Source organism: Mchenga conophoros, linkage group LG2 (genome assembly GCF_057382185.1).
Source record: "Mchenga conophoros isolate Kocher_MC1m ecotype Shallow Benthic linkage group LG2, M_conophoros_male_GT1.1, whole genome shotgun sequence".
Taxonomy (NCBI): Eukaryota; Metazoa; Chordata; class Actinopteri; order Cichliformes; family Cichlidae; genus Mchenga; species Mchenga conophoros.
Window position 1 is genome coordinate 4,207,903 of NC_140527.1, and position 16,934 is coordinate 4,224,836.

The 16,934-nt window shown below is 39.0% G+C and overlaps 1 protein-coding gene across 3 annotated transcripts in view; it reads left to right on the forward strand.

The window, feature by feature from the left end:
* The first annotated feature begins 1,236 nt into the window (after window positions 1–1,236).
* The window catches only part of fgfrl1a (fibroblast growth factor receptor like 1a), a 71,272-nt gene continuing 55,574 nt past the window's right edge, over window positions 1,237–16,934 (forward strand). For all 3 annotated transcript variants that reach the window (XM_085283751.1, XM_085283759.1, XM_085283767.1), the window contains exons 1-2: window positions 1,237–1,707; window positions 2,893–2,996. In XM_085283751.1, the coding sequence (XP_085139877.1) occupies window positions 2,936–2,996 (61 nt within the window). In that variant the 5' untranslated portion in view covers window positions 1,237–1,707; window positions 2,893–2,935. The remainder of the gene's footprint in view (window positions 1,708–2,892; window positions 2,997–16,934) is intronic.

The following is a 16,934-nucleotide window of genomic DNA, read 5'->3' on the forward strand; positions in this document are numbered from 1 at the left end:
TGCCTTTCACACTGTGATAGCTGGGCTAGTCTTCAGCCACTACAAAGTGGATAAGTAGTTAAGAAAATGAATGGCTGGGTGGGTAATAGAATTTGCTCATAAAGGTTATCTATTATTTTAATTATCTGTTTGGTATTCAATGTAATAATTTTTTGCACACTCAATTAACATATTCATCATTAACCCAGACATCCTCTTCTGGTGGTGGAACAAAGAAGTAAACAAACAGCTGTGGTAATGTGACAGTTTGCACTAAACATGTGAGACTTATACACATTCAATGTAGACGCTTTCTTTTGTTCCCTGGAAACTGACTTGGTTTTTGCAATGAAAATCACTCAGCAGCATTTTTAGAGCTGCAATGTAGAAGATTTGTTTTGATAATTCTTCTGTCCAGTGGAATGAGTTAATTGCCAGACAACTCCTACAAAAACCCAACTTTCTCCAGGTTTTTTACATTTACATCAGTGATTCAGTGTGCCTTCACACTCTGAGTCACTGATCATCTCAAAGATAAAGCTGGTACGCGCCCTGTGTCTGCATATGCAAATATTATATAATTTTGAAGCATGGTATTACGTGTTAATTTCATCACAGGGAGTCATATAAAGAGGTCGACTTTTAGCCAGTGTCTGTAAGCCACTGTGCAACATATACCGCCTCTGCGTGTTGTACCTATTTATTTTATAGCTGTAATAACGTACAAGTGCCACTAGGGGGCAATGTAGCTCCATACCTGGAGACGTCTATTGGGGTCCGCGAAATCGTAGATGGGCTTGAATAGAATAGAATAGAATAGAATAGAATAGAATAGAATAGAATAGAATAGAATAGTGAAATCATATATTATACATTAGTCAAAGTAGTATAAGTCTATATTGATAGATACCATTCTTATTGCTGTTGCTGCTAATACTACTAATAAAATAATAATAATAACAATAACAACAATAATAATAGTTGTAATAAAAATCTCCTTTTTAAAGACTCGTTCAGCTTTCCTGGAGTGCCTGTTGTAACGTTTCTGTTCTTTTGTGCATTATTGCTGTAACTAAAAATTATTAATAATAATCATTTGAGTAAGTGTCCCCCTCCTCGCAGCTATAAACCGCTCCAAATTTGTCCTGCACGCTCCTGCTCTCTGATTGGTCTATTTTCTGATTGGCCTGCCCTCTGATTGGTTGAAAGTTACGTGCTGGGACAATCCGTCGACTGGAGTTTTGTTTTCTCGCCTGCGGCTGAAATACAGACGGCGTACCGCTGCTGGAGGCGATGAGGATATGATATTAAGGTTTTTATTCTACACATAGTTATCTCGATAGTTTACTGGAGAGTGTAGATGCATTTTTTTCCTCTCTCTCTGTTTTCTTTCCTCTTTTCCCGGTTCTCTTACTCCGCTCATTGGAGCGGTTTACATGCGGGCTGTCATTCAGAAATACTACAGATACATTTTGAGCGCTCATGTGTTTGACCGTGCTCATGAATTCAGTTTTCTGCGTTTAGTCGCATGATTGTCGCTTTACTTTGTCCAAGTAGACTTAATACAAGTTGGTATTTCAGTCACAAACACGTGTCTGCACAATCAAGTTATTGTAGTCTTCCAGTCATTGGACTTAAGGTGAATTACTTTTTTTGCGGAATAACGGCGTGGTGCCCCCCCGGCGGGTAACATACTGAGGATACCGCAACACGGCTGAGAACAGAACAGTAAGTCCGTCTTCTAAAGTCACTAAAGTACATTAATGTTAATGTTTCTGCACTTCATAATGAGTTTCACAGTGAACTTGTTTGCTATCTTTCAGTTTTATTAGCTTGCATGTTGGAAAACAACATATCCTATAGAAATTGGTAACCGGTTAGAACTGTTGCAGTTCTAACCAAATTCCCAGGGACTAAAGTAAAAACCAATTTTTGAAGCATATTCATATCGTGCAAATGTTTTAAAACGGACAGATATTGGCAGATGTGGCTTCATGATAATACGTCCACATTTTTCATACACGTACAGATACCCAGTCTGGACTCATATTCATGAAAGCTATCACAAAATACAGAATTTTCTCCCTTTCTAAATACTTTTAATGTTTTTGGTTAGAAATAACGTGAAATTGCCTAATAGTAATAATGTACTTGTAAATGCGTAAAACACCTTATGAAAACGTTTTGTAGTAAGGTGTTTAACGCAAATAAAATTTAACCTCACTGAAGATCTCAGCTTAATTCTCAGTCCCTGCCAAATCAGTTATCTTGCACTTTAAAGTGAGTAGCAGTTCCTAGTGAGCTGAGACCCAGCGGATGACAGATACTGATCAAAGATAAAGATGTGAAGTATTGAAATAAGATCTCATAAGGTTTGGGAGGAAATTTATGGGGCAGAAAGATTAAAAACGGAGTAAGGAGAGACTTATGGACAGGTGGACAGAATAAATCTGCAAGGAAAGTAGTCTGACTTCCAGAAAGTGTTCTGACAGATTTATTCTCCTGTCTGGTCGTGGATGAACACCTTACTTTGTTGTCACTGCCACTGATTAGATCAAGAAATTGTTTTAAACATATGATGCATCAAAAAGAAGAGATTCTGGGGTTATTTCTGGGGCATTTTTTCTTTTAAAATTCCTGGCAAGGTTTTCATTTCACCATTTGGTACTGCATTTCCTTTCACAAGCAGCTATTTTGACAGCATCTGATCATAAGAGAGCGTCAAATGTTGAAATGATAAAGGTGACCAGAGACTGTGAAGACAGAAGGGAAAAGTGTGGTTGATTAAGTGATCATTTACATACAGAAATGTAAAAAAAAACTGCACCTTTAAGGCAGGAACTCAGTAGCACCACAGGTGTTATACATTAATAAGAATCTTAATATCTTTTTTGTCATTTAATTTCCTTTCAGATCAAATCGTCTGACCTTTTTTCTTCCTCATAAAAATACAAAAATGGGGCTTTTCCGGGTCTGTCTGTTGTTGGAGATGGTCCTTATTTCCACCGCTGTCAGGGGTGAGTAACAAAAGTACTGAAATCAACAACTGTAGAGTATTACAGTCAGATTGTGTGACTATCCAACAGCCTTATAAAGGTTGGTGCAGTTAAATAGTTGTGGGGATGTTTTCATGGTGTGCATTCTTATTCACTGCTACATCAGTGTATTCTTTTTGTCAGTATCTTCCTCTGCTCCTTGGGTTTCTTAATTTCTTTTCAGAATTGATATATTTGTTCAGAAACTATAATGTATTTGCATTCCTTCATTTAACTCTACGTCACTGAATTACCATAGATCCAAACACTGTCTGGTTGTTACATTTTCTGAGATGTTCCTGTGCTGTCCTGGGACCTCTTGGTTATCCCAAGGGTGCTACTGTGACACCAATCAAGTAAAAAAACCTTTTGACTATTGGAATATTCAGATCTTCATATTTTGCAACGTTATTTGGTTTTCAGTTTCAGGATTCAGATACTCTTTTGTATATATAGCTACATGTCACCATAAGCTCCAGATGTAGTCACTGTCACTTCAGTCACTGTTGCTGCTGACTATAATTTTCTCTTTGAGTGGTTGTTTTATTCATACAGTTTTAACAGAATTGCGTGAAAAACTAACTACACCCTTATCGCTTACTGGACTCAAGAAAGTAAATTGCAGCCAGGGGTTGCTAATCAAATGCATTTGATTAATTAAAAGCAAAAGCGCTGGCAATTTGCTGGTCTGGAGCATTTGCACAATGCCGTAGTCTTTCCGGGAGTGGACATCCCAGCAAATCCACCACAGACCAAAAAATTCTGAAAGGAATTGCAAAAAGCTCAAGAGCTACTTAGTTAGCTTCTTAAATGTTAAAGTTCATGACAGTGGAATTAGAAAAATACTGAATAAGTATACAGTATGGCTTGTTTGGAAGGTGTGCCAGAAGAAAGCCTCTTTGCACTAAAAACAACATGGCAGCTTGACTCTGGCTTGCAAAACTGCATCTGAACTAACCACAAAACGTCTGGAACAATGTCCTTTGAATAAATGAGGCCAAAGTGGAGATGTCTAGTTGTAATGCACAGCACCATGTTGGCAAAATCCGAACACAGCATATCAGAGCAAACACCTCATACCAAGAATCAAGCACAATAGTGATGATTTCGATTTGCTTTGCAGTCATTGAGTTAAGCGTGAACTCCTGTACAACAAAGCACTCTAGAACAGCGGTCCCAAACCTTTTTTGCACCACAGTCCGGTTTATGTCCGACAATATTTTCACGGACTGACCTTTAAGGTGTCACGGATAAATACAACAAAATAAAACCAATACCAGTACCAAAATACGGAAGATTTATTCATAACACACGGGAAATGACCAAGGCAAACAGAGGTAACAATCAAAACGATTTAAAAAATAACACTTAAAACAGATAGAAACCCTGAAAACCATGAATTTCACACCAGAGCCTCAACTCTCGTGGCCCAGTACCAAACGACTCACAGACCTCTACCAGCTGCACTAGAATCGAATGGGAGGCCATTTGTCAGACAGCAATACGGTCATAACACAGGACAACAATCCCAAACACATCAGCAAGTTTGCAACAGAATACTGAAAAAGAAAAGAATCATGGCGTTGCAAAGTCCTGTCATCAATCCAATTGAAATGCTGTGGCATGAGAACTCTACCAGCTATTGAATCATGGGATGTACTTGAGTTTTTCACCTGACCTCATAGAGTCACGTGGCTGTAAATGAAAAAATCACCGTACAGCCTTTAACACACAACTTATGTCTGGAGTGTCAGAGCTTCAGATAATCGTGCAGATCACAAACTGAATTCTTCAGCCGTATAGGCGGGTCTGTCACCACCATCGGTTACAGAACAGCTCCTTGTACTTTGTTCAACAATGTGTTTTTTGTCAGTGAAAATCAGTGTAATAGAGACAAACAACAACAAGCTGTACATAGATGAGAGCAATTCCCTGCTTGCCTGCAGGCTTTATGGGCAGACAGTTGTGGAGCTGGCGCCCGTTCCTCAGATCACACCAACGATGAGTTTTTAGTCGGAACAAAGCTGCATTCAGCGAGGCGAGGCAGAGCCAGCATGCAGACACGGGGCCGAAAGTAAACACAGGGCCATAGACCGCAAAGAGATGAGATTAGATTAGCCTATTAGGGATGTTTGCTGTACAATGCATATCCTCCCACTCACTGACTGCAGCCTGTCAGCTTAGTCAGGCAGCAGAGAAGGACAGAGAGCAAGATTAAGGAGAATGGAGGAAAGACGTGGAAAAGAAATCGGAAGGAAGGGGGGCAGGACTAGGGAGATTGGAGTAAGAATGGATGATAGAAGGGACCTAGTGAGAAAAGAAACCAGTGGGTACAAGTGAGGTAGGAATAGGAGGGGAAATGGACAGTGGCTGAAAACACTTTACAGCAGAGAGTGTAAGAAAGGGGGCAAGAGAGCACGAGGCGAACAGAGCTTTATAGCATTAAAAAGATTGCAAATCTCACAAATCTTCCCCGTCACCAACTTTTTTTGCATAATAGAATCCAAATTACAACAAGTTAGCAGCAGATATCATCTACAAGAATACAAGAATCTAAAAGAATCTTAATCTGACTGGCTTATTTGTTACATTTTTCCACTGCACTCTAGGAAATGATACAAAGAAACATTTTAAATGTGTGACTACTGAGATATCTCAGAGAAATATGCCAGCTATGTCAGCAATAAACAAGAAAATTAAAAATATCACAGCTCACAATAGGACATTTCAAATTGAAAACAAGGTCTCATGGTATCATTTATCAGATCATTAGCCTTTCTACACAAGATGCAGGTAAAGTAAATTTAAGCTATTTTATAATTTAGGACATTATGTAAAAAAGCATTACCTTAAAATTACCACATTGTTAAAGAGAAAATGTTTATTATAATAATAAATTATTAAACATAAGGGTCTAATAACTGTTGCTGTGGATTGTGCCGAGGAACGAGGAAGTGACACGGAGATAGTGAGACAGGCAGTTAGTGATAAAGAGGCAACTTTGGTGCCCCTTGCAACAGATGTAGAGTTGCTGCACTCCAGAGGCTTACACAACTGCACTGTGTGAACTGGGGTCTGCGTGCATAAGTGTGTGTAGCTGAGCATGAGACTGAGCAGCTGAGAGATTAGCATTCTCGCCTGTTAGCTGAACAGCACCGAGCTTGGTTTCAGGGGTCAAAAAGTAGTAGGCCAGTGGATTTGAGGCTGCCTGCAGCTTTGGACAGAGTTAGATTCCAGATCAAATCAAATATTTGACATTTCCAGGAATCCTTTGTGAACTTCAGAACTGCTCTTTGGATTTTGTCACTTTTGGCAGAATCAAACTTTTTACCTCCGTTTCTGATCTTTATGCTGTTAAGCTACCTTCTGTACCTTAATATGTACATTATAGACATGAGAGTGGTAGTGATTTTAATCATATTTCACAAAATGTTAAACCATGGCAGATTTGCACATTGAAGCAGATGTAATGCAACTTCCAAATATTTCCACTGCCGCTACAAATACACTCTCCAAGAGTTTCCTTAGACTTCGAGAATAATGGCCTCCTTCAAGTCCAATTTCCCTCAGCATTAAACAATTATACAAAGAAACCAGATTCTGTAGAGCAGATGTTGCATTTTGACTTTCTACTGACTTAAACTGCTAGCTTTGGTGCTTTCTGAAGACGCAGCTGAACGATCTACTAAATGTGTTAGACACTGAGCACATCCAGTTGTGGTTTATTAGTGTATATGCTGTTATTGTGTATGCATCTACACATATGGAGATAGATTAATTATGTGATGAAAAATGCCATGTGTATGTCAGATGGTTATCAGTCTGTCAGTTGGTATTTATATAAGACAGCTGTTGCAGCTTGATGGTCAAACAACTGGTGCACGACTGGTAGGATGATATTAATGTGATTATTGAAGTTAATCCACCAGATTTTTGTTTTCCTCTTTGTACGAGCTTATATGTTGAAATGGCATTTCACAGTCTTAGATCTCTCTGGAAGCAAATTCAGAAAAAAAAAAGACGTACCCAGAAATGAGATGATTTGTGGGTTTCTGTACATGGTTTCCTGATGTACTCTTCTGTCTAAACAGTTTCATGTTTTCCATGTGATTGTGCCGTATAGACCACCCATTATTTGGACGAAGAGAGAGAAACAGACACGGCAATGAGAGGGTTCATCGCCGTGGGTTGTTGTTATAATAAGTGTAAAAAAGCCCACAGCCACATTAAAAATGCATCTTCATTCCACGAAAGCTGCCAAAGAAGCAACACTGCAAACACACACTGAGAAACAGAGGGGGAGAGAGAGAGAACAGTTCATCGTCACTGCAGGAAATGACAGACAGAAAGAGCAGAGTGTAAACAGCCACATGCACAGACGCTGGAAACATATACAAGTAGAAGATTCTACCCATAAATATAATTTAACATATAAGCAGTCACACACAGGCCCCCAATCCCTTAACAACCCTCTGCCCCACACACTCACTACTGAGGAATGTAATTAGCATGCTAACACTAACAGTGATATGTAGGAGAGAACTGTGGTTAGGTAAAGAGTGGAGAATGAGACAGTAATCAGAGGTAAGTGGAACACATAAATAGCACAGGTTTTAAGTTTTTAGAAGAGCTAAAGATGGCTGGAGGGCAGGATGAAGTGATAGGTATGAAAACTACAACTCACAATCCCTTTATTTTTCCATCAGTTATTTAAAGTTTGTCATCAATGGTTAAAAATCTGTCATCAAATTGTGAAAAATTCCTGCCACAAGTTCCCAGTACCCAAGACGACAATTTAAAATGTCTGTTTTATCCAGCCATCAGTCGAGTATACCAAGAGAGGTAAAAACAAAAGATACAACTACAGAATTGGCTTTTATTTCTAGGTGTAGTAATTAGATACTCTCTGGAACAACAACTTTAAAAAATAATGGCTACTTTAAAGATAAAATAAAACGTAGCAGTAAGTTTCTGCCTGTCTGACATTTAGTGGATTTAGATGGAAGAGAGCAGAATGATTCCTCTTTAATGGAACAGCTGCTTTTCAGACCACTGCTTTGTGCTTCATTGTAACAAGACGCATTATAAGGGCAATATAGCATCACATTTTATCACAGTGTAGCAGCAGTGTAAGTAAATGAAGGGTATTTTCCATCCTTTTCCACGAATTAGGATTATTAAGGACAGACTACCTAATTCAGAGAGTGAATCTACTAAAAACATCGTGCTAGCTTTAGCATTATAGTGAAATAGTTTTCGCATAACAAAAGTAGCTAAGAGGTTGTATCTTGAGTTGAACTTCTTACCAAGGCCCTGCTTTTCCATCATGTAAACATATTACTAATTTCATTCACCGTTTGCTCTTCCTGTCATATGGAATAATGCTCAGTGAAGTCACTTGTATAGTTTTTGTTGCACATCACCAGTTTTCTTGCATATTTGGTAAAGTATTGCTTCGTTGGAGGTTGTCGAGGTAGCTCCTTTTTAGGTACCAAATTGTCACCAGAGGGTGACACGCGGCGCTCATCCTCAGTGAGCATGTCTTGTTGTGCGCACTAGGGAACATAAAAGGCATTGCTATATAATAGTATCACAATATTACAGTTTGATATATACAAATCTGGACTAGTATGCGATATGGCTCACATAAAATGAATCTCTTTCACCTCACTAGTTTAAGCATTCAAAGTGTCCTTAGTCACAGCTAACAATTGTAAATGCCATTTGACATGCTGATAACCATTATATGACCTGGGGGTGTTTACCTGCCAGTCTCAGTGTTCGCACAGGAGGTGCTAAAACTAGATTACCCAAAATGGGTGAAACATTCATCAGAATCCACGCTAGGCCTTAGAAAATGTTTCTTCTCTTGCGTGGAACCAGTATTTTTTACCTTTAACCTACAGAGTTTTTTGTTAGTGTATTATGGAAAAACTAAAGAGCCCTTTAGTAAATGGTTTAAACGATTATGCACTTTAATTTAAGATTTAACTGAGGCTTTTATCCTCTATTTGAGAGAAGAAACAGACTGTGTGTGTGTGTGTGTGTGTGTGTGTGTGTGTGTGTGTGTGTGTGTGTGTGTGTGTGTGTGTGTGTGTGTGTGCTGGTTGATTAACTGACAAAGGGAAGCTTCAAAGGATCCAAATGACTCTTTCAGTTCCTCTTGTTAAATCCTAACGTCAGGGCCAAATGTTGTTGGCTGTTTGGGCTAGTGCAGCTGTGGCTGTCAAAAAAACTCCAAATACCAACAATGCACTTTAAAGAAGAGACCTGAAATATTCGTGCATGTCCCTTTTACGTGTTAGTCTAAAGTGTGAGTTTTCAAAACCTAGAACTTATTCTACAATATGACATGTCCTACAGATTAACTAGCACTGATGTGGACCTCTTCACGGGCAACGAGCTGGGACCTTGTGGAGCAGTCCTGCAGCTCACTGTTTTATGGGGTCTGCTAATGTTGAAGGCTATTAGCCCACATTTAGATAAAGTCAATGTTTGCTTTGAGTTTGCTAATGGTGGGGTTTAATGGGGCTGTCTGGACGTTCTCTGCAGGGGCTGACGCTGTGTCGCAGTATTGCTAAGACGCGATGCCTGTTTGTGGAGGGGGTGCAGGAGAAGGAAAGGCAACAGGAGAAGATAAGATAGAAAAGGGCAGTGTGGAAAAAATACTGAGAAAGAAACAGAAATATTTAACAGACAGTTTTGAACTGACTTCATGACTAAATTTGTAATCATTTAAAAATACTGGAAATGTCTTTAGAATAATTGCACACCCCTAATAGCAGTAGTCTAACATAGGGCTGTTTGATATAACGATATATATCGGATGACGATATAAAAACATCTGTCGTTTCATTTTACGCTATCGTTTGTTTCGTGGTGTCGCAAAATAAACTGTTTACGGCAATATTTTTTCATGGTTTTGATGGTCACTATAGTGGCTATATTAGTTTCTTAAAGTTCTCTCTTTCTCTTATATTTAATATAACCACACTACGGACGGACAAGCTAGTTTTTATGCGTTGTGGTTAGCAACAACGACGGTAACAGCATCGCGTGTCCGCTTGCTTATGTTCCACATAAACCTTTCACAATAAAGCTCAAGATCCTGTTGAGACTTTTCAAAATAAACTGAATCACGTGAAAGATGCAGATTATTTATGGATGAGAAGTAAAAAAAGAGCCGCCTTTTCCCCGCAGCACGCCGTGTAATAAATACTCACAAAGAAAACGGCGGCCGTTACAACTTATGTCTAAAAATGTGTCGTTTCATGCATCGTTTAAAACACTCGACTCCAGCTACATGACGCGCAGCTGGAAACACTTCTCGCAAGTCGAGCTGCCCGAGATTCACAGAATTTACAGAAAATGTTACATTTTTGTGATTTATATCGTTATCGGACGATAGAATTCTTGTATCGGGATATGAGATTTTGGTCATATCGCACAGCCTAACATAAAAGGAGGATTAATGAAAGGCTGAGAGTTACAGTTGCTAGTATGATGCTGCAAGGACATAATATGAAGACAAAGTAAGTTTTTGTGAACATTAAATATTATACACATTTCTCTTCTGACCAGCATGTGCAACACATCTGTAATTCCAGAAGCTTTTTAATATTATTTCTTCATTCCCGCTTTATTTATATGCAGTATTTTCCCCCAATTCCCTTTTTTTCAGCTCTCCGTCTTTCCCGGCTTCTCTGTCTCTCCCTTACATGGTGCATTATTGTGTGGCGCCACAGTGCTGTATTGTGGTCTCAGTGGGGTTGGGGTATGTTTGGTCAACGCTACAGCACAGCAGGTCAGAGGGCACCTGGCAGATCAGGGAGGGGTCAGGGAGAGTGTGAGCATCAGTTTATGTACACACACTGTGAATGTGTGTGGCTGTAACGCAGGGTCAGAGAAAGCACATGCTGGCACCAGAGGAGTCTGTAATAACACTGGTGGAACTCCACAGGACAGCACGCATTAGTTTCACTGCATTTTTACATCGTTGTCTCTAGTGTGTGTTCCAAACTTCATCAAGCATGTATTAATAGATTTAATGAGGTAATATAAATTATCCCAAACTTATAACATAGGTTTTAACAATTAAAGACCTCAGTTGTGAAGTGATTATAAGTCAACAAAAATTGCTTACAATGATTGAAATCTATTGTCTTTATTGTTTCCTATTAACTATTTATAAAACATCTGTTTAAATTATGCACTGAATTTAATAAAATTAGTTATATAGCCATAGACAGCAGTGATAATTGTAAGCAAACAGTCTCATAAATGTAATGCCATTAATCTGCTGTGCAGGTGTGAAGCATAAAATGTGTTTTTAGTCTCCAGTAGACCCACATGGACTTTCTAGATACCAGTTTGTAGTAACTGGAAATGGACAGAAAGTGTTTTTAAGCAGATGAATAGAAAGACACCATAAGCAGTGTGTATTTTAAGAAAACACTCCTGCTGACACCCCATTTTTATCCATCAATATCCCAGTGGAATGATGCTCCAGGTTACTTTGGATCATTATTAGCCTTTACACTTAAAACCTTTTACCATGAACTGTTTTATTTTAAAGGTGAAACAGTAGAAAGTGTTCACAAGAAAGTCTTTTGAGTGTCACAGACTTAACTGTATGTACTTTGCTGCCTTTTACATCTCTCTCTGCAGTGTGTCTGTTTTCACTCTCACTTTCTTTCTCTCTCTGGCATTTTAAATCCTTTCTCACTTTCTTTGTCTCTGCTGTTTTCTCGCTCCTTGTCTGCCTTTAAATCAGATCTTTTCAGACCCCTTTTAACCCCCACCTACCATGCACACACACACACACACACACACACACACACACACACACACACACACACACACACACTTCAGCTGTTGATTCCTGGTGGCATTACAAATGGCATATTGAAAAGTGATCATTGGGACACTTTTTTCCCTTCAGCCTGTCATACTGACGTGAGTTGAAGTTATGCACCACTGTGGGCAGCTGTGAGCTTGTATCTATGTGTGTGTGTTTGTGTTATTTGTGTAATAAACAAAACAACAGGAACCCAACACCAGCCTGACCAGCATTATCACCATTACACCTTTGGTGTCAAATGTGATTGACATGTAATAGACATTTGGCCACACTCTCTTCATTTTGTCAAACATACTGATGACCTTTGACTCTAGGGAGTGGGAACTAATTGCACAGGATGTTAAGGTGGACAGCTTGTCTGTAGCTTTAAATTATAACAACTAAAGATTTCATATTTGGAAGGATTATGAAAGTAAATACCATGCCTACAATAGGAGGAAACGCTACAGTGCTGTTTTTTTTTTCCTGAAAGAATCACGATTTCTATAGAAAGTCATTTTTCTGCTGTCTTTTTTTCCTAATTGAATTAAAAAAAATACACCGCAACAAACAGATGAAAACCTCTACATAAGAGGGGACACAAATACTCTATCTTTATCCCCAGTGCCAGCTGTTGCTGTAGAATCCATACGGCAGGGGGATGTGAGCAGCATGTGGGGGTAGAGTTACATCCGAGCCATTTTAGGCATGAAGGGATAAGTTTCATAGAAAATAAAAGGAGTGAAATTGGTGTCCAAAGTGCTCGCAAGATCCTTACACTGTGTGTTACAGCCATTTTAGTACTCGCAGCCAAAGTAGTGAGCATATCCTCTGTTGTTTATTGTCAGTGGTTTAAAAATCAGCAGAAAATTGCATAACTGACATTTCTTGCTTTTTTTCCCAAAATAAGGCAAAACATTGACCAGATCTGTAAAAGATTACAAAAACAGAGTTTGAAAACAGATATTAGTTACACTGAGGCAACTCAGGACATTAATATGCTCCAAGTAACCACATCCTGCTGATTTCTTGCTGAAGGGTCTGCAGAACAGTTAGCTGTGTTAATTATTTCCCACTACATGGCCCTTCATCACACTGGTCAGCTCAGTGCATTATTATCCAAAGGTAATCCCTCTGTTGCACTGGCACCATTATCACACCAGATCACAACGGGCCTATTCTTCTATATGTAATTAACAAAGGTCCTTATGAGCTGCTTTCTGGGATTTAACTGTTGTGTTGTTGGAGCTTTAGGGAAGGCAGTGGGATGTAGTGGAAAATGGAGAATGTGGGGGAAAGGAAAGCGCTCACATAAGAATACAGCGGCACTTCAGTTTAGGTTTGAACATTTAACAGCATCTATTACACACTGAAAATTTAACCTGGGAATTACAGTTTAACTGTCAGCTAATGGACCAGTGGGAGGAAGTTACATTTTCGTTACTTTTTTTCAGCTTGTTGTCCCGATGCAGCCATGTATTTCTGAATAAACAGCTTTTTGTGGTTAAGAACAGTAAGCCTGTTTGCAACATGTCTCGGATCATCGAGTCTCTAATTTGGGCGAGATGGAATAAAAGGACCATAATCCTGCGTCTGTAAAAGAAAGAGAGCTGAGGTTTCTTTTACACCACATATTGATTATGTTTTGAAAAACGTACTTTTGGTGTTTGCCTTTTGGATATTTCCAGATGCTGCTTTACATGCAATGTTAGACCTGTCAGTAATGGAGTATGCTGACAGTGTGTATCGGACTGTCTCTAAAACACATCTTCATCCTCTTACTTTTATATATAATCAACTCTATTTATCATATTAGGGTCTTTTTTTAAACGTCACTATATAATGATTGACAGACTCAACTGGTTCCTCTTGATTCAAGAGGTCAGTATCACTGGTACCAATTTAGATTTTGATTATCCTTACTGTCTAAAACAGGTTATCTACTAAGAAGCTCGGGTCAGTTCTTCTATAGAGTTTCTTATGTACTTGATGCTATTTTGATTGACCTGATCAGTGCCACTGAATCCTCCTATGGCAACATTTTGACCACAGTTTTTGAATTTGTCATTGAGAGAATAACAATCAATGTTAATATTGAGACATTACATGTCAGAGGGTTTTCCCTGATAAAACTGTCTTGATAAAAAGCTCACTAGAGACACTCATAACTTTGGAGACACTCATCTGCTACTTCGAGCTACCTATAAGCATGATGCAACATTTCAGAAATGTTATGTACCTGTAGATTAAACCTGCAAGCTGCAAATTATAGAATACAAAAGCTTCAGACTAAACTAGCATAATGACTACTTTTACTTCTTACTGTGCTAGATGAAAATACACGAATGAGTGAGATCCATTTACTTACATTTAAACATCACTAAAATACTGCTACTTGGTCAACTTTATGTTGAGCTTCGCAAGATTAAGATAATGTTAGCTTTTAAGTTTTAACTGGAAAGATGTAAGTGTGGAACATGCATACACCACGGTAGTACTGAGACCACCAGTCTTGTTTCAGTCGTGTTTTATTTATTTATTTATTTATTAACCTTTATTTAACCAGGAAGATCCCATTGAGATTAAAAACCTCTTTTTCAAGGGAGACCTGGCCAAGATAGGCAGCAGCAGATGTCTCACAGTTACAGAAATGACTCAAACACAGGCAGCAACAACACACATGCAACAATAAGTGAAAGAATACAAACAAAATAAAATAAAATTCAAATAAAAATAAAAAATCTGTTAAAATGACAATCAATCTAATTGAAACAGTTGCATGTTATGGACTTGGCCTCAAGGATTCGTAGTTTAGATTTAAAAGCACTTAATGAAATGAATTCAGTCATTTTCCAGTCGTTCTGCAGTTCGTTCCAAGCCGAGGGTGCTAAATGGACAAAAGCTCTTTTACCAAGTTCAGTTCGGGAAAATGGAACAGAAAGCAACAAGTAGCCATGCGGACGAAGAGAATACCGACCAGCATGTTTCATTACAAGCAGGGAACATAGATAAGAAGGCAGCAACCCAAGTATCGCCTTATATATAAAACTGTATAAATGAGAGTTCCTCCGACTTACCAAAGCAGGCCGTCCTACCTGAGAGTATAACTCACAGTGGTGAGTCTGAGATTTACGGTTAGTGATGAACCTCAGAGAAGCATGATACACAGAATCAACCATTCGAAGACATTGAGCAGAAGCATTCATATATAGAATATCACCATAATCCAGCACAGGCAAGAATGTTGCAGCAACAAGCCGCTTACAAAGGCTTTAACTTATTTGGGGTAATTTTTTTTTTTTATGGTTTTGGGGGACATTTAGATGTCAGTTGACAAGAAGAGATTAGCAAAAAGAACTATGGCTTAAGCACATGCAATCTCACACAAGCACCTTATCCCCTCTCTCAAACACAAGCAGTGGACTAAGACAGTGACCAGAGCTGAACAAATGGAGTTTAGTCATGGCTGAGGATTGGTGTGGAATGTGGGAGGGGGGCATGAATTTGTGTGTGCATGCATGCATGCGTGTGTGTGTGTGTGTGTGTGTGTGTGTGTGTGTGTGTTATGTGCATGCTTGGAATGTTTAACTCCCCACCCAATGAACCAGAAAACACACAGGTGGAGGAGGAGGTGGAAAGATGTGAGGGAGAGGAGGAAATGCAGGATGATGAAGGAGGGAAAAAGATGAGTGCTGGATCGCGGATCTTCAAAGTGTGATGCTCAAACTGACGAGTACAAAACAAATCCAAATAGAAAGAAAAGACATGTTTATTTAAGTGATAACCAAGTAAGTATTAATTTGATGAGCTTTACTTCTAACTCCACTCTGTCACCTTAACAAAGTAGGCTTCTCACTTTTGGACAAAACACTGCCTGAGTGAGAGTCATTTAACTGCTGACAGGTCTGGACTGCAGTCTGGTCAGTTCACCGCTCAGCCTGTTTTATTATGAAGCCATTGATGTTATGCTATGTGCAGATACGGCACGGTCTTGCCGAAATAACCAAGACTTTCCCTGAAAATCATGTTGCCAGGATGGCAGCATATGTCGCTAAACCATTCAGCACTGACGTTGCCTTCACAGAGTCTTCAATGCATAAGCCTTTGTATTGCATTGACTACAGGTCATTTCTTCAGTTCACCTTTAAATGAACTTGAGTCTGGAAAAAGGTGGCGGGAATCGTTGCTCTTGGATTTTTTGTTTTTTCTTGGCATGGTAGAGTTTTATCTTCTTACATTAGCGATGATGACCAACAATATTGTGTAATGGAAATGATGAAATACCCAAATTCTCTTTTTATGTTTTATGACAAATCGCTCTGAAATCACTGAATTGTCTAAATCTTCATCCTTTCACAACGTGGGGAGCTATAAGCTATTTTTATGACTATTGCTCTCTTTCTTGCGCCCTCGCTTATCCCTCGTCTCTTGTTTTTATAGTTATGTCAATATGGATGGCTCCCTTAGAGTAAATAGTCTGCTTTCTACCACTGAAATCAGGTGCTTAACACAGGTGGTACCGCGTGTGTGTGTGTGTGTGTGTGTGTGTGTGTGTGTGTGTGTGTGTGTGTGTGTGTGTGTGTGTATGCATTCGTTATCACTCGCTGTTAATGAGTAACAGTGTCTGCCTCCAGAATGTTGATAAATGCCAGGTCGAGGACATCGCTTTGCTTTACACACATTCACCCAAATGTGCACCTAATCAAGCGTGTTAACTATTTCTTATCTTACGTCAACTATGTCTTGGCTTATCTGTAAGGCGTAACACAAAAAGACACACAAGATACAGATGTATATATTTACAGTGGCTATTTTACAGAGATTTGTAGACTATAAATGAATGTTTTTTGCCACGTACTGTACGTGTAAATAGTGTTCCTTTTGTTGGTGCCTGGGTCGTTGCAAAGTTATGTTCACAGTGACTGTAACCTGACTGTGACTAAATAAGTAAATTGACCCCAGCCTTGGATTCCTTGCATACAATCAGACCACCTGCTCTCCTGTTCTGTTGGGGAAAAGGCTTTGCAGCCTAATGAATGTTTGTTTGAGTTCAGTACTGAAGGTTGGAGTGAAATGATCTG